We start from the raw sequence: 24,844 nt of genomic DNA, 5'->3' as shown, positions 1-24,844 counted from the left end.
TCATGCTGACTTTGCAGAAGTACATTAGTGAATGGAAGTTTTTTTTTTAAAATATATTTTATTGATTTTTTACAGAGAGGAAGGGAGAGGGATAGAGAGTTAGAAACATCGATGAGAGAGAAACATCGATCAGCTGCCTCCCGCACACCCCGTACTGGGAATGTGCCCGCAACCAAGGTACATACCCTTGACCAGAATCGAACCCGGGACCCCTGAGTCCACAGGCCGACACTCTATCCACTGAGCCAAACCAGCCAGGGCGTGAATGGAAGTTTACTCGTTCCTCTTTCTGAGCTGGGCAAGGGGTTGAAAGCTTCCCGACAAAAGCCGCTTTTGGAAAGAGAAAAGCCAAGAACTGCTTTCCTGGCTCCTAACCTTTCAGGCTAAAAACATTTTAAAAATTAGCATTTTCAGTGTCCAATAATACATGTTTTCAGAATCTTCCTCATGGTGGGTAATATAAACATATAAAAGACCCTCACAGTCGTAGCAGAGTGTCTGACACATTGTAGATGCTCATACAGATTAACTGGATAATGAATACAGTGAGTGGAACCTCAGTTCGCGAATCTGCTTCGTTCTGGAAGGCTGTTTAAAACCTGAATCCTGCTTTCCTTTAGAAATAATGTAAATTGAATTAATGCCTTGCAGACCCCCAGGTGACCTCCTGTTTGAATGTTTCTCATATACAACACATGTCTAATATACAGTTTAATCTATAAATAAACACCTTAAAAACAAAAAGGACATGAAATGTAAATGAGGATTTGACAAAAAGGAAATGAAATGTGCAGTAAAAAAGAAAATCTACACTAATAAAAGACAAACATGCAAATTGACTGTACCTTTGCTATGCCTTAAGCCACGCCCACCAGCCAATCAGAGCGACTATATGCAAATTAACCCAACCCAGATGGCGGCCGGCAGCCATGGAGCTGGAACAAGCAGGAGGCTTGGTTGCCCCAATGATGGAGGAAGGCAAGCTTCCCGCTGCCAGCTCTGAGCTCCACTCAAAGCAACAAAGTTTCAATTATAGAAGGTAAATACATCCCAGAATAAAAAAAGAAAAAAGAAAAAAAGGAGAGGCTGGGAGCTTCCATTGCCAGGGGGCTTGGCCAGCCTGAAAACAGCCATCAGCCCCTCACCCAGGTTGGCCAGGCACCCCAGTGGGGACCCCCACCCTAAAGGGGGTGTGACCAGCCTGCAAACAGCCATCAGCCCCTCACCCAGGCTGGCCAGGCACCCCAGTGGGAACCCCCACCCTGAAGGGGGTGCAGACAGCCTGAAAACAGCCATCAGCCCCTCATCCAGGCTGGCCAGGCACCCAAGCGGGACCCCCACCCTGATCCGGGACACCCTTCAGGGCAAACCAGCCGGCCCCCACCCATGCACCAGGCCTCTATCCTCTATAATAAAAGGGTAATATGCAAACTGACCCTAACAGCAGAAGGACTGGGAATGACTGTTCACTATGGCACACACTGACCACCAGGGGTCAGACTCTCAATGTAGGAGCTGCCGTCTGGTGGTCAGTGCGCTCCCACAGGGGGAGCTCTGCTCAGCCACAAGCCAGGCTGATGGCTGCCAGTACAGAGATGGTGGTGGGAGCCTCTCCTGCCTCCTCAGCAGCGCTAAGGATGTCCGATTGCAGCTTAGGCCTGTTCTCCGCTGGCAAGTGGACATCCCCTGAGGGCTGCCGGGCTGCCAGAGAGATGTCTGACTGCCAGTTTGGGCCCGATCCCCCAGGGAGCGGGCCTAAGCCAGCAGGTGGACATCCTCTAGGGGTCCCAGACTGCAAGAGGGCACAGGCAGGGCTGAGGGACCCCCGCGAGTGCACAAATTTTTGTGCACTGGGCCTCTAGTTTAATAATAATGAGCAGTAACAAAAGCAAAGAACAGGAAAATATTCGCAGCACAATTTCCTGAGATGTTAGCAACGTGAGGTTTAGCAGTAAACTGACACACACTCGCGCATTCTCTCCTTTGTTTGTTGCCTGAGAGAAGCGTGACTGATCGCACAGGGGTCAGCATGAAAGGGTGTGGGGTGAGAAGCATATTGTTTGAGATGGAGACGTTTGAGAACCAACGTTCCACTATAGAAGGATAGATGGATGGATGGATATATGGGATACAGTTTAGTCACCAATGGATGGTTGGTTAGGGTCAGTACAACCTTAAAATCATATAACATTGAAAGATTTGTATTATTATGTTAATATATATCTTAAATTGCACAGTTATATTCTTTTTAAAAATGTTTTTACTGATTTCAGAGAGAGGAAGCAGGAGGGAGAGAAGGATAGAAAATAGAAATGTCAATGATGAGAGAGAATCATTGATCAGCTGTCTCCTGTGCACCCCTTACAGGGGATCAAGCCCCAACCTGAGCATATGCCCTGACTGGGAATCAAACCATGACCTCCTGGTTCATGGGTCGAGGCTCAACCATGAAGCCAGGCTGGCCAGGCCACAGTTACATTCCTGAGGGCAGGGTCCTCGCTGGCATGAACCCTTCGCCTGGCCAACATTGGGGCTGGTTAGTCAGCGCGTGTCTGTGTCTGTGGGCTCAGAAGCTCTGCCTGTGAAGAAGGACTTGGGTACAGAAGTCCTGCCGTGGGGACTGTGGGGCTGACTCGTCCTGAAACATGTGTGATGGATCCCACACCCAACTCACAGAGGCACTTCCACATACATGGTCCCACACATACGTCCTCAATAAAGTCAGGGAGTTTTTTTAAATAATAGGGGACACGTCGTGTCTTCCGTCAGTGCACCCCGTGTCTACACCAGCCCACTGCCCAGGGAGCTCCTGCTGGAGGGGCCCTGGGAGGGCTGCGGGGGGCGGGGGGAGGAGTGGTGCAAGTTCCCAAGGAACGTTAGCAAACCTACCGTTTGTGTGATTTCATGGTTTCAGAGTATTTTCATAAACAAGGGGATTTCCTCATGGATTTTGTATGGGGAAAGGTTTTGTAAGGATGACTCACAATTCTGAAGCAATAACATAAGAGGGTGACACATTTGAGGACATAAACATTTTTTGAAAAATTACAGGACAAAACACACAATGTTGAGCTGAAGGACACAGAGTGTTGGGGAAGATGAAAAGTTCTGACGTTGAATGGGGTGGGGCTGCCCACCTCCGGGAACACACTACAGACACTGAGCTCTACAGTCTCAATGGGTGAATCCCAGGGCGTGGGAATTCTATCTCAGTGAAGCTGGGACAGAGGAGGAGAAGGCCCCCCACGGTGCCTCCACGCCTGCTCGCGCTCTCTGTAGCTTCTGCCCTGTCCCTCCAGGCCTGGTGTGTAAGGGCAGATGTCTGGTGGACATGATAAACACCTGTATGTAGCAAGCTCTCAGGGGAAAGCACACAGAGCCGGTCAGAGGATGAGAGGGGCGGCCTTGGACCCAGACGCAGGCTGCGGTCCCAGTGATCTCCCTCCCAGGCTGTGTGGTCTTGGGGACTCACTAAACCTTTCTGAGCTTCCGCTTCCTTCTCTGGAATTTGGGGTCAGTCCGCTTGGGTTATTGCGAAGTTTTGTCAGAAGGGTCACTGCTCTGATGTCACTGCTGCTGCTGATGCCAGGGCCAGGGAGGGAGAAGAGCCAGGGATCCAATTCATTTGTTCATGTTTTCTTCAAAGTTAGATGGTCTGTCACCTGAAGCACCTGTGATTCAGAAACCTGGCGATCTGCAGTGGGATGGCCGAGGGAGTCAGTCCCCGGGGCTGTGCCCGAGGGCCCCAGAGCTGGCGCCTGGAGGCCGGTCACCTGCACTTTGATGAGTGCATCTGTTTACTTCCTGTAGGTTTCACCTGACACCCGCACATTCATCAGCCTGAAGAGAGAGGGTGCCAGCGACCAGCCCTGGTGGAGGAGGAGCGTGAACAGGAGTGGGGTCCGGCCCTCTGTCGCACCCGCCCCTCGGCCGCGTGTCTCACCCCGTCCACTCCATGGAGGCGTGTCCACGCCCTGTTCTCTCCAGTACTTGCGAATGAGACGCCTATTGTGTGTGGATTTCTCTCAAGAGCTAAATAGCTCGGTCAACTCAGAATAAGTTGAGCTTCTTAACTAATGTCTCCTCAAGTTTGCAACGTTCGGCAATGAACTGAACCACAGGCAGCCGGCGGCCTGTTAACATTTCAGTGGAAGAAGCACCGAATGAAAGGAGGGTGCTCGACCCGCGGGGCCTCTCCGTTCAATGACCGGTTTCACTGCAAACGCTCACGGGTCCCCGGGCCTCACTTGCTGTCACTCGCCAGCGTCGGCACAGACGGGCAGTCACGCTTCTGGTCCGTTCCGGCAATGCGTGCTTAAACCACTTGATTTTCTGTCTGTTAGAGGCAGCCATCACCAATTTGCTCTTTTCTATTCAGGCATCTCTTCCAAGGAGGGTTGGGAAAGCAGCCAGCAGGGATATTCGAGGGGAAACGGTGGACAGTTTGGTGATAGGCAGTGGGAAATCAGACCATTTAACACGGGCCCCACGGACCTGACCCGTGAACTCTGAGTAGCTCTCACATGTGAGCTCGTGGGAAGCGGAGGGAGGACCGCCCTCCGCATGTGAACACGGCCGTCCTCAGTGAATGTGACCTTCCAGCAGGCCCACGCCTGAGCTTCAGGACAGAGGGTGGTTTAGTTAACAATGCACATTTAATAGGCCCCCTGTCCTCAAAGTATACATGGCAGAGAGAAGGCCCAGCCACGCCTTGGCCGGCACACATGAACGCTGCATTATTTCTGGTCCCAAATGCTTTTTGAAAACCTGGCGTTCCTCATCTCAATGGAACTCATTTCCTCGGAACCGGGCAGCTTTCTGGCGGCGCCCCTGAGTAGGAAGTGCGAGGCCTCTGTGCCGGGGCTGAGGCACAGGCGGGACACTCACCTGTGGGGTCCAGGGAGTCCGGCCCCAGGTGGAGGCTGCATAGTGTGTTTCAGCCACAGGCCCAGCCAGGTCTCAGCTGACCGCCAGGCGGGTCAGGCCTGGCCTCCACGCTGCCCAGCGGATGCCCAGGAGGCGAGATGACCCGGCCTGTTGCCCCATGCGAATTGCAGATTTATGCGCACGATTATAAAGCACTGAACCTGGGGCAATCTGGTACATCAGCGTGAGTACGGGGCGAATAAGGAGAAAGTGTAAGCTGTTTGGGACCAAGTGACCTTCACCGCGTCACGTGGTGCAGACACACAGCTGTGTCAAGGGATGAGCCCCTCTCTGTTCTCCACGCCATTCTGAGTGCAGAGCAGAGGAGGGAAGGCGAGAACTCCCGCCCCGAGCGTTCTCCCCACGTGGTGAGTGCAGTGACTGCGGGAAGTGGGGCGTCACAGCCTCCTTCCGAGATGCCTCCGCTCGCCACAGACACCCCTTCCTCCCCCCTTCGTGCAGCCCCCGGCCCCGTGTTATCTCCGTCCTACTCTCTGTACCCCTCTTTCTCACCTTTTCTATCTACACGTTAGATGCTGACACACATGTTGTCGAATGTTTGGGGACGTTGTTGGGGTCATGGTGGGTGGACGATGAAACCTGCCCCCGGGTGGTTCTGAGGGAGGGCAGAGCGTATAGATAAGGCGCTGCCAGCACTTCGTCTGCAGGACAGGGTGTGAATGAGTCCGTGTGGTGAGCGAGGGGTTGGTGTGTCCCCAGGCGTTTGAGACGGGCAGTGAGAGTGTCCGTGACAGCCCGGGTGCGGGCTCAGGGTGGAGATGCCGGGATGTGGTGAGCGTGGCCTTGCGTCAGGGGCTGGGAACCGGCGTCCACATGTTGTATTGAAGGAAGTGACTCCGCTGCCCCTGGCTCTAGTCCCCTCAGCTGGACCTGGGTCGCCAGGCATGACCTTCCGCAGCAGACAGAACCCTTGCTGGGCGTGGCTTCTCCTGCCTCTGGGCCTTTGGCCGGCAGCGGGTCACTCGGGCTTGGGCTGGTCGGTGTTGGCCCGTGACCGAGCTCAGAACCGGGAGCCGGGAGCCCCAGCCCAGCACCTGTGTCCTGTGTCCAGGGCACTGAACCCCGGGCCTGCTCACTGTGTTGTCCACCTTTAGTGGCTGCGGAACACACCAGTGTTGGCCAGACATGCGGCCGGCAGGGCATACTCAGCACGCCGCTCCCGGAGGGCCAGCGGGTGCACCTCTCCCTTGGGGAGCTGGTGTCCAGCTCTGATATAAAGGGGGGTGTCGGGAAGCCAACCGCGCCCTCCCCGCAGAAGGGGCCCGAGGCCTGGCCAGGAGCCAGGTCAGAATGTGGACTTCCTGCTCAGACCGCCTGTCCGGTGGGGAAGGCTCCGGGCCCTCCCGCTGGCCGTGAAGCAGCAGACAGACCCCACGCAGGACCAAGTCCCTGGACACACACATTTTTGGACGCAGTCCTTTCCAGGAGGTGAGATTCTCAAAAAGAAACACCCCCCCCCCCACCACCCCCGAACGCCTGAAATCTGCCCCAGAAGTAAGACCAATCCCAGGGCCAGAGCCCTCTTAACCGCCCAGGCCCCGCGCACACCCTCCCCCGCCTCCCGCCCCCACACCCACTCAGCTGCCTCCCGCTTCCTCCACAGGGCAGCCATTTGAGCAGTGCTGCGAAGGGAGAGTCTGGGGGACGAGAGACGCGGTCAGGTCAGGGGAGTGTCCACCTGGGGCAGGGAGAGGAGGCCCCAGCCTCGGGTGGATGGACAGGATGGGCGTCGGGGGTAAAAGCCCGAGCCCCATGAGGCTTTTACGAAAGGGGGACTACACAGCACAGCACTTTGGAGAACAGTCTTGCAGTTGATCAAGTTAAACACCCATTTTCTGTACGACCAGCAATTCCACCTCTAGGCGTTTTACCCGGGAAAATGAACACACGTCTGTGTGAACTTCGTGTGCAAACGCTCCCAGCACTTTCCTCCCAGTAGCCCCAGCTGGAAGCAACTCCAAGCCAGATGCCGATGCTAATGGAATCGGGGTGCGGCCGTGCTAGTGGAATCGGGGTGCGGCCGCGCTAGTGGAATCGGGGTGCGGCCGCGCTAGTGGAATCGGGGTGCGGCCGCGCTAGTGGAATCGGGGTGCGGCCGTGCTAGTGGAATCGGGGTGCGGCCATGCGGCGGAATCAGGGTGCGGCCGTGCTAGTGGAATCAGGGTGCAGCCATGTGGCGGAATCAGGGTGCGGCCGTGCTAGTGGAATCAGGGTGCAGCCATGTGGCGGAATCAGGGTGCAGCCGTGCTAGTGGAATCAGGGTCAGCCATGCGGCGGACCTCAGCGATGAGAGTGAGCACAGGCAGCTGCAAACGAGAGTGAACTTGGGAAGCAGTTATGCTAAGAAGCCGGCCGCACAAGACTGCAGAAGTATGGCTCTGTTCAGAATATTCTAGAAAAGGCAAAACTGTAGGTGGACAGTCACTGGCTGCAGGGACAGCCACGGGAGGAGGGGGGCACAGTGGGATGCGGGGGGAGGGCAGTGGTTTCTATCCTGGCTGTGGAGGTGCTTCTGGGCTGGAATGACCTGGCATCACACACATGCCATCCGTGGGGGCTGGTCTCTCCACCAGCCTCCCGCTCTCCTGCCTAAATCCTGAGCTGCTCTCCCGGTCAAGGCTACGTTTGATGTTCCATCGAAGCCAGCATCACCAAGGCGGATCAGGCCAAGGCTTCCTGTCCAGCCCTCTGCAGGACAGCACGGACAGGGAGAGAAAGATGAGGTAAAAACACCACGGGCAAGACGGGAGGTTCACACGGCCTTGCCACCTGTAACCCGGCACGCGCTGGATCTCACTTCCGTGTCGCAGGAGCAGAGGCACAGCCCACGCTGTAAACGTTGGGCCGGCACAGCTACCCCGGGCGTTGGCCAACGCACCGGGCATTTCTCCCCAGGAAAAGGCCTGTGAACAGGCGAGAGCAGACCTCAGGGGTGCAGGCAGGTCCTCCTCGGGGGACTGACCCTCAGGCCCGAGGAAAGGGCTCAGCGAACATGCCACTAATTTTGTGTGACTTATCAGTGGCCTGTGACTTGTCAGACCAGGCAGCACAGAGCCCGCAAATGCACAAATAGAAGCGGCGACTCCACCGCCGAGCCCACTAGGTGGCGCCCAAGTCTAACGCCAGTCTGGGCGACCCAGCTCCAGGACAAGCCCAGCCCCACTGCCTGCCCTTCAGGGGGATCCGGTGACAAAGGAGCAGGCTATGCAGGGCCCCTGGCACGGACTCCCACACGATGGAGCTGCTGAATGTCCTTAAATGACCCCCGGGATCACAGCTGCCCGAACTCTCTGGGCCTGTGTCAGGGGAGACGCTCCTCGCTCGTGTGCAGGCAGGACGCTGATTTCCAGCCGCACCTGCAACCCCGGCGTCAGTGACCACAAGCAAAGGCGGGTGGGGCCAGTCGACCCCTGAGGCAAACGAAAATATTCAGAGTGGGCTACACCCTCCGGACCCCACCCACTCCCTGGTGGTTGATCCGGGTCGGGGTCCAGGCGAGCATCTCCTTACAGTCAACATCGTTCGCTACTTAGTGCACTTCCTCCATCTATCAGCCCACACCTGTGGGGAATCTCCCGGCCGCAGACAATTCAAGGGGATCAGCTAGGAGCCTGACGAAATGATGCATTTTTCATCTTCCACCTCATTTTCAGACTGGCTTGTGTGTGTGTGAAGATCCTTTAGGTGCGCAGGAGTCCTCCAGGGAGGAATGGTGGCAGCAGCTCCTGCATGAGGTCGATGGCGCTTCTCCCGCTGATGGGCGAGCCCTACTGTGTGGGACCTTCCCAAGAAGCCGAGCAAGACGGAGGTGCAGCCCTCCCGCAGGTTTGTGCAGTCAAGCCGCCCTGCGCAAGGCCGCGGGTTCCGGACACAGTTCAGCCAAACCCCTGGCTCTGACCCCTGAATGAGGGGGAGGAACTCATCACACAGCAAATGCAAACTGTCTGAGCATTCCGTTCAGAGAGATGGTGCGTGGCCTACACGGTCACCAGCAATTTGGTGCAAGAATAAACGAGAGTGACATGAGGCGTGTGCGTCCCTAGGAGCCAGGAGGGCGGAGGCTGTAGAGGGGCATTGACATCCGGAGGCGAAGGCTCAGAAGGTTGGTACCAGATGTAGGAACAGGGAGGTGCTGCTGTGCATGTGGGGGGCGGAGAAGATGGAGCGAGTGAAGGGTGACGGATGCCCAGGGGCAGGTGCTGTTGGATGGACACCTGGCTGGTGTGGCTCAGGGAAGCAGGGCCTGCGTGGACGGGCGCCACCTGCTCTCCCTCCCCCCTCGCTGCAGACGACACCCACAGCCCAGGCACAGCTCTGGCCTCGGTTTAAACTCAGAGCTCAGGAAGCCATTAGATCCATCAGCGTTGACACTGAGGTTGAAATTTGTTTTCTGTTGAAATGCACGGAGAGTGTGGCGGGAGGTGACGAATTCGATTTGGCCGTGAGTGGAGCCTGGGTGCTTCCCGAACACCAGAGCAGGCCCTCCACGCACAGCTCACCGCCCCCAGTGTCCCTGTAGCCGCCCACAGACCCGGAGGTGGGCTTGTTATTCCACCAGCACGGTAACGTCTCCGAGACGACACAGGCACGAGGTCGACTGGGTCTCTATTCCCAGATCTGTTTGCTGCTGAAGTCCATGTTCTCTAGCTAAGAGGGAGGGGGGTGAGGGGGAGGGGATGGCAGAGAAGGGAGGAGGGGGAGGCGGAAACAGGAAGACAGGCCCCACTGGCTGACCCAGGAGCTGTCCAGGGTGCTGAGAACCGTGCCCTCCCATAACAGCAGGATCTCCCACCCCCAGCCTGTCCCCCCATGCCCTAGAGGAGTCACGTGGAGAGCCATATAAGAACATCTCTTTCTTCTACATAGTGGCTTCACGCTGGCACTTCCCCGGGGTTTACGAAAAATCGTGCCCATGCGGCCTCTGGCAGGCTGCCTGCTCTGTGGGGTCTGTGCGGAAAGTGGGCGCAGTGTCCCTGGGGATTCTGCACAAGAGGAGGCTGGGAAGGAAGCGCGCTGAGCCAGAGGCCTGCCAGGGCCTGCGAATTCCCATCGCTGCCCCTGGAACGCACTCCTTGGACTCGCTCATGCAGCAGGCTCAGCTCACACGGGCACAGGCGCCCAAGATTTAATTAAAGGGACATGGATATGAACACTTGAAATCTGTCTTCATTTTCTAAGAGAACACCAGCTACCCAGGATCACAATTAGTGTGGTTTCCCCATTGACCGAATGCCCCGTGCCCCCACGTCCCCATTACTCCCACTGCCTCCTAATTGAATCCGCGCATGAGCCCCTTTCCTTCCGCCTTCTCCATCCGAGCATGAACTCACCGCAGCTGCCATCCACCTCCCAGTGTGCAGCACGCTCTTACTGCAAAGGCCCATTGCACTGGGGGTGCAGGCTCACGCACCTGCCTCAGCCCTCAGAGGCCAGGCCGACACCCCTTAATTCCAGGGAGGCACTGCCTATTGTGGAGGCCAAGCCTGTCTCCTGCTTTACTCCACCTGGAAGTCTCCTCTCTCACCATCTATTCAAACACAAACAAAAAACGCCAAGGCTCCGCGCAAGCCAGACTTCCTTCATCAGCTCCTTCTCAGCCTCCCTGGGCCCACAGCCCCATCTTCTGTGCTCAGTGCTTAAAACACACATGTGGGCACAGAATCATACCTAAGTTGGTGTTATTTTTTGTTTGTTAATCCTCACTCAAGGATATATTTTTCTATTGCTTTTTAGAGTGAGTGGAAGAGAGGCAGGGAGGAAGGGAGGGAGAGAGAAAGAGAGAGAGAGAGAAACTGATGTGAGAGAGAAACTGATGTGAGAGAGACACATATCAATTGGTTGCCTCCAGCACGTGTCTGGGCTGACACTCTAACCAATGAGCTGCACTAGGCAGGGCCGCGTCTTCTTTTCAACAAGATTTTGAACTTCTGAGGAATAGCAGCCATTGCTTTTGCTACAAAGTCCGGTATTTCAATAATCATTCATTGATTTATATTGTCTTTTCTGCTTCCATTGGAGGCAAAACAAGAAAGCCTGACAATTAATTGCAGCAGGTGAGATTGAGATGAGATGAAAATATTGACTGCGAGAACTGGGGATAGATAGTTGAGGCTACAGACATCTCTTTAAGAGAAATGACAGATCACAAGTAATTACCTGAGTGTCAGGGAACGACCGTAGCTTTGAAAAGTGACTAAAGGGGACTTCATGACATAGTCTATCATTCCTTTCCAGGTAACAGGAGGGTTTGAGCTGCCTGGGAAGTGAGTGCGATGGTCTTTACTTCTGAGGCCACACCTGTGCCTCGGACACACACTCCAACACTAAGGACAGCGTTAGCATCTGCTCACTAGGAGCACGACTCTGCTGTGCCTTTTGCATACAGCGTTCCACTTAATTTTTATAATGTGCCTATAGCAGCGGTTCTCAACCTGTGGGTCTCGACCCCTTTGGCGGTCGAACGACCCTTTCACAGGGGTCGCCTAAGACCATCCTGCATAGCAGATATTTACATTACGATTCATAACAGTAGCAACATTACAGTCATGAAGTAGCAACGAAAATAATTTTATGGTTGGGTCACAACATGAGGAACTCTATTTAAAGGGCCAGAAGGTTGAGAATCACTGGCCTATAGGGTGGGCATTATTATCATCTTTGGAAAATGTGGAAATTAAGATTTGTAGACGTACAGCATCTCTCACTGTCATCCCATAGTCGGCGTCAGACTGGTGCTCGAACTCAGGGCTTAGGTCCTCACTCCTGCCGCCTGCCGTGAGGCCAGGGTCAGGCGCCGAGGGCACACTGCCAGCCCACTGACATCCCAGCCTTTAAGTTAGAGAGGAATTCTGGGCAGAAGGAGCCTACGTCTCAGATTATTATTTTCACGGACGCAGACTGTAACTTCATAAGCCAACCAGAACTCCAAAGAGATACACTTTTTACAGTTTTGGTTGGTGCCTGCAAGATGCTGGTGAGTACAGTTAGGGCGACCATGTCCCAGCACGGCCTCCAACCCCGCCCGTCTCTCCTCTGACATTACTGTTTGCCAAACCCCATGAGGCCGCCCAGAGTTTCCTGAAAGTTGATTCTGTTGTGGAAGGAGCTGATGTCCTCCCGTCATGTGCTTTTCAGAATGAAGCCAACAGACATGAGACCACACGTTCAAACCTTCATTTCCTTTTAGAAAAGGACTCAAACCAAAGAGGAAACTAATTCAGGGCAAAGCCATGCCAGGAAAATGTGAAGAAGCAAACAATGTCTATGAATATACGTGACAGACGCTCCATGGAGAACGCGCAGCTGGCTATGACCTTCACTGTGGACGGAGCTGGCTGTGACCTTCGACCTTCACTGTGGGTTGAGCTGGCTGTGACCTTCAACCTTCACTGTGGGTGGAGCCAGCTGTGACCTTCACTGTGGACAGAGCTGGCTGTGACCTTTGACCTTCCCTGTGGATGGAGCTGGCTGTGACCTTCACTGTGGACGGAGCTGGCTGTGACCTTCACTGTGGACAGAGCTGGCTGTGACCTTCGACCTTCCCTGTGGATGGAGCTGGCTGTGACCTTCACTGTGGACGGAGCTGGCTGTGACCTTCGACCTTCCCTGTGGACGGAGCTGGCTGTGACCTTCGACCTTCCCTGTGGACGGAGCTGGCTGTGACCTTCCTGCACTGTGGACGGTTGCTTTGTTTTGTTGAAATTCTGATATAGAAACTTTGTGGACCACTTTATGTTAAACATAGCTGGACATAGCTTTAATTCTGGTTTGATAAGCAAATTTGTGTAAAAGATATGTCTTACAAGAATACAATTTTTGACAACTTCATATGTGAAAGTCGGACAAACCTACCCCTAGGTACTAGGTCGTTGAATAGATGAAAATTCGCTTCCTGGGAATGCGCCCGGCTCTGAGACAGAGGGCAGACCTGGAGGAGGAAGGTCACACACCGGCAGAGAGCGCCTCCTCTGGTTCATGAAAGGCTCGGCACATACCGGGGGGCAAAGATAGGCTTACAGTTGTCAGTATGTGAAACACAGAGTTTATCCCATAAACAGAGTCACTCATTAATTACTGCGTTATTTTCCATACGCGCACCTGTAAGCCGGGTTTGCCCCGCCCTGTGTGGGGCATGCTCCCCCATTCCCTCTGCCCCTGCAAAGAGGAAGGAGCCAGAATCCGGGGGCACTGGGCATTCAGTCCGACCCTTCTCTGTGGCTGGTTGGGAAGCCTGAAGCTAAGAGAAAAAGATCAAGCTGTAAATGACAAATAATCTCATCCTGTAGATGGAACAGCTTCTTGCTGGAAGCCGAGAATTTCGGGAAAGAGGAGGGAGTCCGTGCAAAGGTATAGACCTGTGTCTGCAGAGGGGCCGGGGAGCTGCTGGGGTTTGGCCTGCCAGTCATGTAATGTAACCATTTTAATAGACTCATTTGTATTTTAAAGGGACAGCGGTGCTTTCCGGAGCCCCAAGCCCACCCCTGCGTCCTGGTCCTGCCACCTGGCTGAGCACTTGCCCTCTGACAAGTTGAGGGGTCAGTAAGCTCCTGACATTGCAAAAACCTGAGGCCTAAAGGCTACCCCTGTTCAGAAACCCACTGTCTTGTTAATAGAAAGAAGATGTTGCTAATATTTGGTTAATTACATGATTCATTTTCCAAAAGCGATCTTAACACAGAGCGGAGCGTTGGGGTGGAAGGAGGCGATGTTGGGGGCTGTCAGTTTTCACAGAAATGGGAGGGTTCTCAGACCTCCTCACCCTCAGACGCTGCTCCCGGTCAATGTAAGAAGTAATTGCTACTTCATTCCCTGTCTGAGTCCTCAGAGGAAAAAACAAGTTAGCGCAACTAAAAGCTGACCTTTGTGGCTACAATGTAACCGAGGGCGTTGCTTTGAGAGCTGGGGTTGGGAGTCAGCCAGGCAGGGCGTGACTCTGGAGACGTGGGGCAGTCACTTGGCTGTCCACGAAGGCGCATGAACGTCAACCGATAAGTGACAGTGGTAATTATTACTGTGATTGTTTTAGAAATACCCACAGCTCATCCTCTGTTGGCATCCTCTATGGGGCACTGTCATCCTGAGATTGAAACCAAGTCACCATACTGTCCTCAGGTACGCCTCTGGTTTGGTACTTCTTCTTCTTCCTCCTCCTCCTCCTCCCCCTCCTTCTTCTATATTTACTGTATTGATTTTAGAGAGCGAAGAAGAAGAAGAGGAGGAGGAGGAGGAAGAGGAGGAGAAGAGAGAGACCTCTTGTTCCACCCATCCATGCATTCATTGGTTGATTCTTGTATGTTCCCTGGCTGGGGATTGAACCCCCAACATTGGTGTATTGGGGGCCACACTCTAAACCAGTGGTTCTCAACCTTCCTAATGCCGCGACCCTTTAATAGAGTCCCTCATGTTGTGGTGACCCCCAATTTCATTGTTACAAATTGAACATAATTAAAGCATAGTGATTAATCACAAAAACAATATGTAATTATATATGTGTTTTCCGATGGTCTTAGGCGACCCCTGTGAAAGGGTCGTTCGACCCCCAAAGGGGTAGCGACCCACAGGTTGAGAACCACTGCTCTAAACACTGCGGGACCGGCCAGGACAAGGTTTGGTAAACACTTGAGCTAGGTTCTCAGAATCTGTTTCTCCTAAATCCTGACGGGGCGGTAAAACATCAGCACCACGGGTTAAGCGTAAAATGCTTGTAGAGTTTTGAGTTTTACAGATTTATCTAAGGGGCCCGGAAGAGCCATCAGCTCCCATAAATTCTCTCGCTCCTAGCAGGGCAGATAAATCTCCGCTTAATTACGCTGCCTGCCGCGGCCTTTGCGGATGTGTATCTGCTTGAAAAATAACAGCGTGGCTCCTCCTCCAGGGAGACTGTGGCGTGTGCTTTAGGAGAAAGATGCCCGTGGACACTTTATTTGCACCGTCGCGGGTCATCTTCAGTTCCTCGGGCTTGATTTCTCTCCAGGATCACAGAAACCAGGATCACATTTCGCTGCGTATCTACCTGTATCTCTCGTGTCCACATGGAGTGATTTCTCCCTGTGTTTCCCAAGGCCTTGCCCATGCTCCGCCCAAGCCAGGCAGCGTGCGGGCGCAGACGGGAGGCTGTGCCGTGTACCCGTGGCGAGTGCTCCCGTGAGCACCGCAGCCGTCTGTTCAAACATCTGCGGGGAAATGGGAGGTCCTCGGGAACATTCACGGGAACCTGCGCCCGCGGCCAGCAGCCTGTCCGTGCTGGACCGTTCCCCAAGCACCTCACCTTCCCAACCGCTCAGAAGTGGGGAGGGGGCGAGGGAGGAAGGTGGGCAGGAACGAGAGGGTGGGATGAGTTGCGGGAGGACGGGCATGGGTGGAGGAGGAGGAAGGGGGAGAAGGAGGAGGGAAGAGCAGAATGGAGATGAACACCATAAAAGCCACCTGCCCGCTTTGCCAGGCCTGCGACCGTTCCCCGCGTCCCGCTCACAGGTGCTCCCGGCGCCTGGACGGGTCTTTCTGCCCCCGGGCTCCGAGGTGAGCCCCTATGAGGATTCCTGTGCTGATGGGCCCACCACGCTGCTCTCATGCTTTTCTTCCTGCACACACTTTGGGTCCCCAATCATGCATTTTTAAAAACAAATATGTTTTTATTGATTTAGAGAGAGAGGAATGGAGAGGGAGAGAGAAATACGGATGTGAGAGAGAACATCCATCAGCTGCCGCCAGGCCCCCCTCCCCGTCCTGCAGCTGGTGACGAAGCAACAAAGCACAGGGAGCCAGAGCCGGGCTGGCGGAGCCGGTCTGGGAGGGAGGCTGCCCAGGGGCAGGTGCTGGACTCGGGTGACCCTGACCCTGTGTGGGTCCCGGGTCCCAGAGGTCCTGCAGCATCAGCACCCCTGCGGTCAAAAGTCAAGACACCCGTTTTCTGCCCTCAATTCCTAAGAACTAAGGGCCTAGCCAGTGCGCCGCAGCTTCTCAGTACAAGGAAATGAAAACAGTCTTACCCATGAGGAATTTTGCTCAGGACATAGTATCCAGTGTAGGAGTGTTGGTGTATCTGAAACAGACAAGAAACAGAACAAAACAAGCAGTGAGACACGGCTGAGACCAGGGTGGCTTTCAGATCTCTGTGAACGCAGCGACCCATGGCCCTCCCAAGGGGGCTGTCGGGGCCGTCGGGAGCAGCACCTCTGTTAGTGGGTGCGTCCTGTTTAGTCTGTTTCCATCCCTTGCACACGGCTCACGGGCGGCGGAGGCTCGGTTATCTCCACGGCCACCTGGTTTGTGATGGAATCGGAGGCGAGGGTTTCCCGCTGCAGGAAATGTGGCCAGAGACACTCACCTGCATACTTGGGGAGAATTCTGCAAATTACGGCAAACTCCACAGGGTCCCTCATTGCAGGGGGAGGGGGCGTAGCTTTCACAGCAAAGGTAACAAAACCACCAAAACAGTGTTTCCCAGGCCTGCACCCCCGACCTGGGCTGCCCTCTTAACCGCCCAGGCCTGCACCTCACCTCCCTCTCCCCGAGCTACTTCTGAGGTGGCACCTGGGGGGCGTGTTCGGGGACTGGCATCCACAGCTGCCTTTCTAAGGACAGTAGGTGAGGGACCAAAGAGAGGTCTCCTGGGAAGCATGTGTCATAGGGGACGCAATTGGGGACCAGGAACATGGGATCATAAGGAATTTAAGTCCAGCCCAAGTGAGAGCTGATCTGAGGTCTGCCTCTGTCACACACTGGGCGTTGCCTGGACCAAGGGTGATCTCTTGGTGCTCACGTTGTAAGTCCAAGGTGATGGCTGTGGACTGAAAAATTCAGGAAACCAACAGATGTCGTAAGTATGCAAAGTAAGGGACCATGCTATCCTTTTTTTTAAAAAATATATGTGTTTACTTGATTTTTAGAGAGAGAGGAAGGGAGAGGGAGAGAGAGAGAAACATTGATGGGACAACGCTTCAACTACTGAGCCACACCGTCCAGGATATATGTTCTCGTTCTTGGTTGGAAGCCTATTTCTTTAATTCACCCAGAATCAACATATTCTCCGATTGTGCCATCATTCCCGAGCAAAGAGGAGACTCCACCCTTTGCGTCACTCTTTCAGGACACTAACTGAATATCTTCTGAGTGGAACCAGTGAGAAAAAGGGAGACATATATAATAATAAAAGCATAATATGCTAATTAGACCGGATGACCTTCTGGACGAAGCCAGGGCGGTGAGGGAAGCCCAGGTCCCCGGTGCCTGCAGGTAGCTGGAGGGAAGCCCGGGTCCTGGGTACCAGAGGGAAGCCGGTGCCAGCAGCTGGGGGAAGGAAGGCCTACTCTTGCAAGAATTTCATGCATCAGGCCTCTAGTCTATATATATAAAAGGCTAAGTTGACTTGTGCATGTGCGATACATATAAAGCTCTCGCTGGTGCCAAGCGCACGGGTGTGTTTCGATCTGTCATTGTCGATCGTGAATTTGGTTGACACTTCTATTATAGAGAAAGGGAAAATAGCAGTATTAAATATTTCTTCTGATTAATTTCCTTTCAATGTGCACAAATCCGTGCACTGAGCCACTAGTGTTAGAATAACCTCGCCAGGGCAATGGGAAGAAGGAGAAGAGCCAACTACCCATTTTTAATTCCCTGTCTGTATTGCCAAGCAGGGAGAAGGAAAGCCTACGTGGATGGAATAAAAGATGAAGTGGAATAAAATATCTGGAACACTGGACCACTACTGGCAAGGTTTAGAGAAAGACGAGAGAGTGAAGAGGTAGAGACCAGTGCAACCCGAGGTGCTCGGCTGGCCAAGTGGGGACACACAGGAAGGGCCCAGGAAACGCAGGGCACATGGGAGCCCTGAGAGGTGAAAGGGCAGTTATGGCTGCTGCTTCTCTTAAAAATGTGGGGAAGGGCACAACCCCGTGTTCGAATCATTTCATTTAGAACATCTACCCCACACCTGGCCAAGTTCTCTGACATCATCATGCAGTCACACCCTTTGTTGTAATGATTGAAAACTTTTTCCTAGAGGACTCCAAGTAACTAGGCACAAATTGAAATATTTAGTAAAAAGTAAAGATCTTTAGCTTCTGTGACATAAAACAATTACTAGGAAAAGACTCGATATAAATAAAAAGTTCATTGTTTTCCCCCTGTTTGCATGAATTTGTTTTTCCAACTATAAGGAACTAACAATTTAGTCTAACAATCCAGGCAAGAGTTGAAATAGAGGAGATTTACATTGTCAGCTTCAAAGTACAGAAGTCATTTACAATTCTTGGGATTTCTACCTCAACTCCTGTTTTCGGCCTAGAATACCTAGTTTTCCAAAAAAGTTCCTAAATTCGAGGTGCGTAGCTGGTGGTTTCGTCCTGAACCTGGGCCTCTTGGAATGTGTGACTGCTCCCCACACCTCACCCGACCCTCACACGCCCCCATTCATCATTGTTCTGGGGCCCAGGGCTGGGCTCTGGACAGAGCGCGCTTCCTGCATCCCTGTCCTTCACGTGAACACCTCTCAGCGAGGAGTCTCCAGAGCGTAGCAGTGCATGTCGCACCACTCACCCCGACTCACAACGTGCTGCTTCCTACTCCTTCACAGACATCTCCCTTCCGTTGTGTGATGAGCCCTCGGAGTCGGAGCAGGGCTCTCTCTCTTCCAGGGGCAGGTTGTCTATTTCGCTCACTAGTGCACACGCAGCACCCCAAACACCAGCCGCACATGGTAGCTGCTCGATAAACAGCTGCTAAGCAAAGAATCCTTGCGCGAATAGAGCGACGGGAGTTCTGTGCGACTGTGTCTAGTGTGGAAGACAAAGGCCAAGAAGCACTTTTGTTTTCCACAGAGAATGTGAAAGCAGTAATAATTCCTGAGGAAATGTCGGTGAAAAGAACCCGTCGATCTGTTAACAGTAAGGGCTCATTCCAGAAAAGCAGCACGGCGCTTGCCTTCGGTGGGATCACCCCCAGTGGCTGGAGCGTCCGGGAGGAGCGACGTGGAGGCCGAGGGCGGGGGCGAGACCAGCAAAGAGTGTGGACTCGGTGCCAGGAAGACAAGGTGTGCTCTATGCTGAAGGTGAGCAGAATGCCATGCCAGTGCTAGTGTGTGCATGAAAGCTAGCACGCGTGTGCATGCATGTGGGTATGTGTGCTAACAAGTGTACATGCATGTGTGCACGTGAGTGTGTGCACGTATGCACATGTGTGGATACACTGTGTACAGGTGTGCATATGCTAATATGTGTACTGCATGTGTGCACATGGGTGCGTGCATCTATGCACATGTGTGAATACACTGTACAGGTGTGCATGTGTGTGTGTGCCTGTGTGAGTACAGTGTACATATATTTATATGCACATGTATGTGAACATGCACGTGTGCACACATGTGTGAGTGTGCCTGTGTGAGTACAGTGTACACATATTTATACGCACGTGTGTGGACATGCATGTGTGTACACATGTGTGAGTGTGCCTGTGTGGGTACAGTGTACACATATTTATATGCACATGTGTGTGAACATGCATGTGTGTACACATGTGTGAGTGTGCCTGTGTGGGTACAGTGTACATCTATTTATATGCACATGTGTGTGCACGTGCATGTGTGTACACATGTGTGTGAGTGTGCACATGCATGTTTGTGGTGATGCAGGAGCATTAGGAAGGCACCGCCAGGACTCGAGAGCAGAGGAGAACATGTTATGCCACAAACACAGACTACATGCACATGAGAAACCAACAGGAGCGCTGTGTCTGGGTCAAAACCGACGTGGCTACCAAGCAGCCCCTGGGGAACCCGAGGAAGTGGCACTGGAGATTCACGTCTCTCCTGAAGCCCGTGGTGTGGGGTGGTCAGGGCCACAGCCCACAGATGGTCCTGTGTTCCTAGCGGGGTCACTGGGCTCCCACGACCCGCTCTGTGACGCAGACAGAGGACCCCTCCCCTCACACACAGGCAGCATCCGGGCACTTTTGAAACCAGAAAGCTGGACGCCAGGGACGCCTCCAGGTTCCGAAAGGAAGGTCACATCATGACACCAACACCGAGTTCGGGCTGAAGCCAGGGCAGGAAGGGGTGTGGGGCCTGAACGCGGGCTCAGGTGAGGCTGAGGATTTAACGCCTTCACGGGGCAGGGGGTACCTTGGGCCTCAATGGGGTCATGAGCTGAAACTGATCCCCTTGAAAAATCCACACCCATATATGCATTAAGTTTCCTCAAAAGTGGGACCAAAAGTTCTACCTTCCAGCCCTGAAGGGGGCCACGCTGTTTGCTGTGGAGCCAGGGCTCTGGGGGTGGGGGCTGAGGGCTCCCCCTGAGAATTTCAGCCACAAGCCATCGCCCCATGCAGGAGAGTCCTGTTTGCACCGTCAGCTGTCAGCGAGTCTCCGGAGAACTGAGCACGAGCACCGTGCAGGCAAGTGAGACCGCCGGCGGCGGCAGCGAGGGCACCTGCACGCCACCTTCTTGGGTCCCTCGACGGCGAGGACCCCACGAAGCACTGTCCCTTGAGAAGAGCTCTCCACAAATATGTCATCAAAAATAAGCCACCCGCAGGTGAGGAGAGGGGGCCGGAAGCAAACAAACCCGCCACAAAAGCTTGTAAAGAACCAAACAGTATTTCTCAACATTACAAACTGTACCCCAAGGTAAAAACGCTAATGGGCCCAGGATACAACAGATTAAACATCACTAAAGGGAAATTAATGAACTGGAATGCAGATTAGAGCACAGTGTACACAGCGCAGCATGGAGAGACGAGCTAGAGACACAGAAAGGTGCATACAACGATGGGAGAAGGCAATACCCACAGAAGACATTCCAGCAAGAAAGGAAGCACAAAATGTGTGTTTTTGTCAAATACAAAGAGAACGTGGTATGAATTCATTTAGACTTACACATGGCTCCTCACAGTGCGGAAGTGTAACCAGTCGGAGCAGGACAAATAAAACAAATCCACAGGCCCATACGTCAGAGCGAAAGCTCACAGCGTGCGTGTGTAAAAGCCACCAGAGGAAGATTTCCTGCAGAAAGGATGTCCGAGCGCAGGCAGAATCCCCACCAGAACAACAGAGGCTCCGAAGAAAAATGGACTGTAATTTTCAAAAACGGAAGGAAAAGGAACCTAATATTGTTGCTAAACGATTTTCTCTGTGATGATGGTCAAACAGAAAGTGGAAGGCATCTGTCACCGACTCCCGGATCGCACCGGGGTCCAGGGCGGAGACTGCGCCAGAGGCGTGAGGTGGGCTGTTGGCCGTGAGCAAAGAACTGACTGGCAATGCAGGTCCAGCCAAATAGTGTGTGCGAAGCAGGAACCATCCTTGTGACTCATTGCAGACGGCTGAACAAGATGGAATTGAACCGAGACGACAAGGACACAGGAAATGGGTCCAGAGATGATGGAGAGAAAAGTGCAGCCAAGAATATGTGATCAATCCTGAAAAAAGTGCAGTAAAGAGCAACATGGGAAAAGCATGGTGTGAAGAAGAAACAAAAGACAATTTTCGGAACCGTCAACATTTCTTGGAAACCAGGGTCATCAAGATGGTGGGCATTGTTCGAACCGCTGCTTCAATGAGAAGTTTGTTACTGTTCTGAGACTTGGCCGAGTGGTAGACCCGCGAACTCTCCAGTGCCACCTGACCTGGACCTCCGGGCTGCTCTGCAAAGCGTCCCTGCCACGCGGGTCACTCATTCCAGGTCCACGGTCACGCTGGCCAGTGGCGCACGGAGGTGGTGTCACAGGGAGGCCCGCAAAGCCTGACGCACCGAGCAGAGCTTCATAGACTTGACCCTGACAGCCCACCGCGTTCCTGTCTGGCTCCATCCCCGCTGCTGGCCCGTCAGTGGCCGTCTGAGATGACAAAGGCAGGCTCCTTCGTTTTGTTGCTTGGCTGCCATCACACAGATAATAGATTAGCTACAATGTTAGGTTTCTTTTTCTTCCATTTTTGAAGGTGGTTACCTATTTTTCTCCCAAGCCTCTGTTGTTGCTGATGGTGACCCTGCGTCCGATCTAGCTTTGGTTCTGAGGGACAAGGACACGAAGCCCCATAAGAAATAAAGCCCCTGGAGCTCCCGACCACCCTTGCTCACATGCAGCCACACACAGACTGCTGGCCCACTCCCCTCGCCGCCCGGTGAGTCCAGGCCCGGGACACGGGGAAGGAAGTGGGCACTGTGCTGCCAGCTGCCGGCCAGGCTCCCCCGGGGCGGCACTCGGCTGTTTCCGGGGAAAGCTGCAGCCGCGTTGGCCAGAGCGGCGAGAATCTGTTCAGAACGTTGCTGATTTCGCGCACTAGTGTTTTGCTTTGGATCAGTGACACTGACTATGCACATGGGTGGCCCTAGGAGGGCAGGCGATGACCGTGAGCAATAAACACCAGCTGGGAAGTGGCTGCCCTGTGGAGCTCAGGCTACAGGCTCAGGGTGACCGTTCCAATCGGTGTGTTTCCTTCTCACCCTATGAGGTGGCTCTGACCTCATGACGAAGTGCCGACTAAGCTCTGCTCCTTGTTAAAATGCAGGAGTTGAGATGTGAGTGTACTTGTGAGCTGCAAGCACGCGGTGTCGGGGAACAGACAGCACTGGCCTATAATTTGTTCTGGTTTTGGTAAAAAACAACAACTCACCGTTTCATTAAAAGAAGTCTAAACAGAAAACAATGACCAAATTTGCTACCTTTTTTCTTAACGATGGGTAAGGAATTTCGATCTCCCCCAAAAGATATATTGGAGCCCTAAACCCCCGGACCTCAGGTGTGACTTTATTTGCAGACAAGAGCTTTACGAATAACCAAGTGAACGTGAGGCCATTAGGGTGGGTCCTACTACGATAGGTCTGCTGTCCTCATAAAAGGGGAATTGGGACACAGAGATTTGGGACACAGGGCGACGGCACGTGAGGGTGAAGACAGACACGGGGTGGCACTTGTGCAGGCTAAGGAGCACGAAGACACCAGTGACCCCCGGGCTGCGAGTCCTGGACCAGACGGTCCCTCAGCCTCAAAAAGGCTGCTGGCCCCACCCGCCCGTGGACTGCCAGCCTGCAGGCTGACACACCGTCCTGTGGTTTAGAAACCTGAAGTGCCCCTGGGGCAGAGTCTCAGCGAACCATGACCTCACCGGACGGTGACCCCTGAGGCCCGCATGCCCCGGGACAGTTTCAGGGAACGATGACTCATCAGCGGTGACCAATGAGGCCTGCATGCCCTTCTGTCCCTCACACACGTGTTCCCGTCACAGCAGCTGTCAGTCCTGGAAGGCCCGTGTCCCCACCTTTACAACATCCGTCCTCAGCCACCAAGTCCTGAGAGCTCCCCCCGCCCCTCAACACTCTCAGGACGGGAGGACGGTGAGCGGAGAGATAACCACCTTAGAGCCATTGCGCTATTAACTTCACAAACACTGGACTCACAGCCTTATTGTATTTATTTATTTTTTTTCTTTTTCTTTTTTTAATCTTTAATTTCTTTATTGGTTAAGGTATTACAAGTGTGTCCTCATCTCCCCCATTAACCCCCAACCTCCCCCCCCACTCATGCTCTCATCCCCCTGTTGTCCGTGTCCATTATTTTATTTATTTTTAACCCTCACCCGAGGATATTTTTCCATTGCTTTTTAGGGAGAGTGGGAGAGAGAGGGAAAGACAGAGAGAAACATCGATGTGAGAGAGACACATCGATTGGTTTCCTCCTGCACACACCCAACTAGGGCCCAAGCTGGGGAGAAGCCTGCAACCGAGGTACATGCCCTTGACCAGAATCGAACCCAGGGCCCTTTGGTCTGTAGGCTGACGCTCTATCCACTGAGCCAAACGGGCTAGGGCTACAGCCTTATTTTTGCCTTGTGTTTTAAATTACCCTAAAATAAAACAAACGGACCACAGAAACGATTTCTGGTGCTGTCAGGAACCGGAAGAAGGGCATTTATCTTCAGCGAAGCTGCCCGTTGCTTTCCCGAAGCTCATGCTCCTCATCTGTCGTCCGTGGAAATTCGCGGGCGTCCTCTTAGTCCCACTTTAGAAAGAGCTGGTTCTGGACGAGGTTTCTCCAGTCCACGTGGGTGCTGCCCCTCTCATCTCCTGACCTCTCCCTCCAAGGCCTGCCTCAGCATCACCTTCCTTCTGGAAGGTTCTCCCACCTCAATCTACATCATGCCAGGCTTTGTCTTGCTCTCCACATCTCTCACACTTCACACACAGTGGACGTAAAGACACCGGGGACATCGCGAAGGTTCTCTCCAGGCTGTGCTGGCGATCGTCATAGTCAACACCGCGACGGCAGCCGGGCCGGCCTCACCTGCCCTCAGCTCCAGTGCAGATGTCTCCACGCAGGCCCAGCCCCCTCCTTCCGCTCTCAGAGCCCTGCTGACCCCCAGGCTGAGCTCCCGGCTGAGCCCCCAGCTGGGCCCCCCCAGGCTGAGCCCCCCCACCCACTGGGCCCTGCGGAGCCCCCCAGGCTGGGCCCCCAGCTGGGCCCCCCCAGGCCGACCCCCCTGCTGGACCCCCCTCAGATGACCCCCCCGAGGCGGGGCCTCAGTTTGACCCGACATCCTTCTCCCAGAGATGAGTTCCCCGGGTCGTGCCTGGGACGAGAACCTAAGGTGCACCCAGCGTGGTGGTACGTGCAGAGCTTTCCGCTGCGAGACAGGAAAGGAAAAGATCATGCTATGTGGTCTATATTCCACCTAAAGTATACGCCTCAAGCCGGAGTACCAATCCTTCAGTATTCATTGAATGTAAAAAGCTGGCGGATACTTGTCATCACAACTTACAGCAGTACTATATTTTCCATAGGAAGTAGCCTATGATTTACCAGGAGAAACAGAGCCAGGACTGCTAATTCGCGGAAACTCTTAAGTAGTCCTACCTGCAACAAAATCAGGTCCGGGTTCAAAACCCTCACTGATACGTAGAAG

General features: G+C 53.7%; 1 protein-coding gene and 1 long non-coding RNA gene across 2 annotated transcripts in view; one reads left to right on the top strand and one right to left on the bottom strand.

Moving 5' to 3' along the window:
* The window catches only part of LOC102419660 (dipeptidyl aminopeptidase-like protein 6), a 115,343-nt gene that overhangs the window by 4,761 nt on the left and 85,738 nt on the right, over nt 1–24,844 (bottom strand). Inside the window, exon 6 of the mRNA XM_014468281.2 lies at nt 15,936–15,988. Coding sequence (XP_014323767.2) covers nt 15,936–15,988 — 53 coding nt within the window. The remainder of the gene's footprint in view (nt 1–15,935; nt 15,989–24,844) is intronic.
* LOC111823283 lies at nt 8,612–12,774 on the top strand. Its single transcript, XR_002826307.1, has 2 exons — nt 8,612–8,772; nt 12,082–12,774. It is a non-coding gene; the product is annotated as an uncharacterized LOC111823283 (long non-coding RNA).

Source organism: Myotis lucifugus, unplaced genomic scaffold (assembly GCF_000147115.1).
Source record: "Myotis lucifugus unplaced genomic scaffold, Myoluc2.0 scaffold_442, whole genome shotgun sequence".
Lineage (NCBI taxonomy): Eukaryota > Metazoa > Chordata > Mammalia > Chiroptera > Vespertilionidae > Myotis > Myotis lucifugus.
This window is presented reverse-complemented; position numbering and strand designations above follow the sequence as displayed.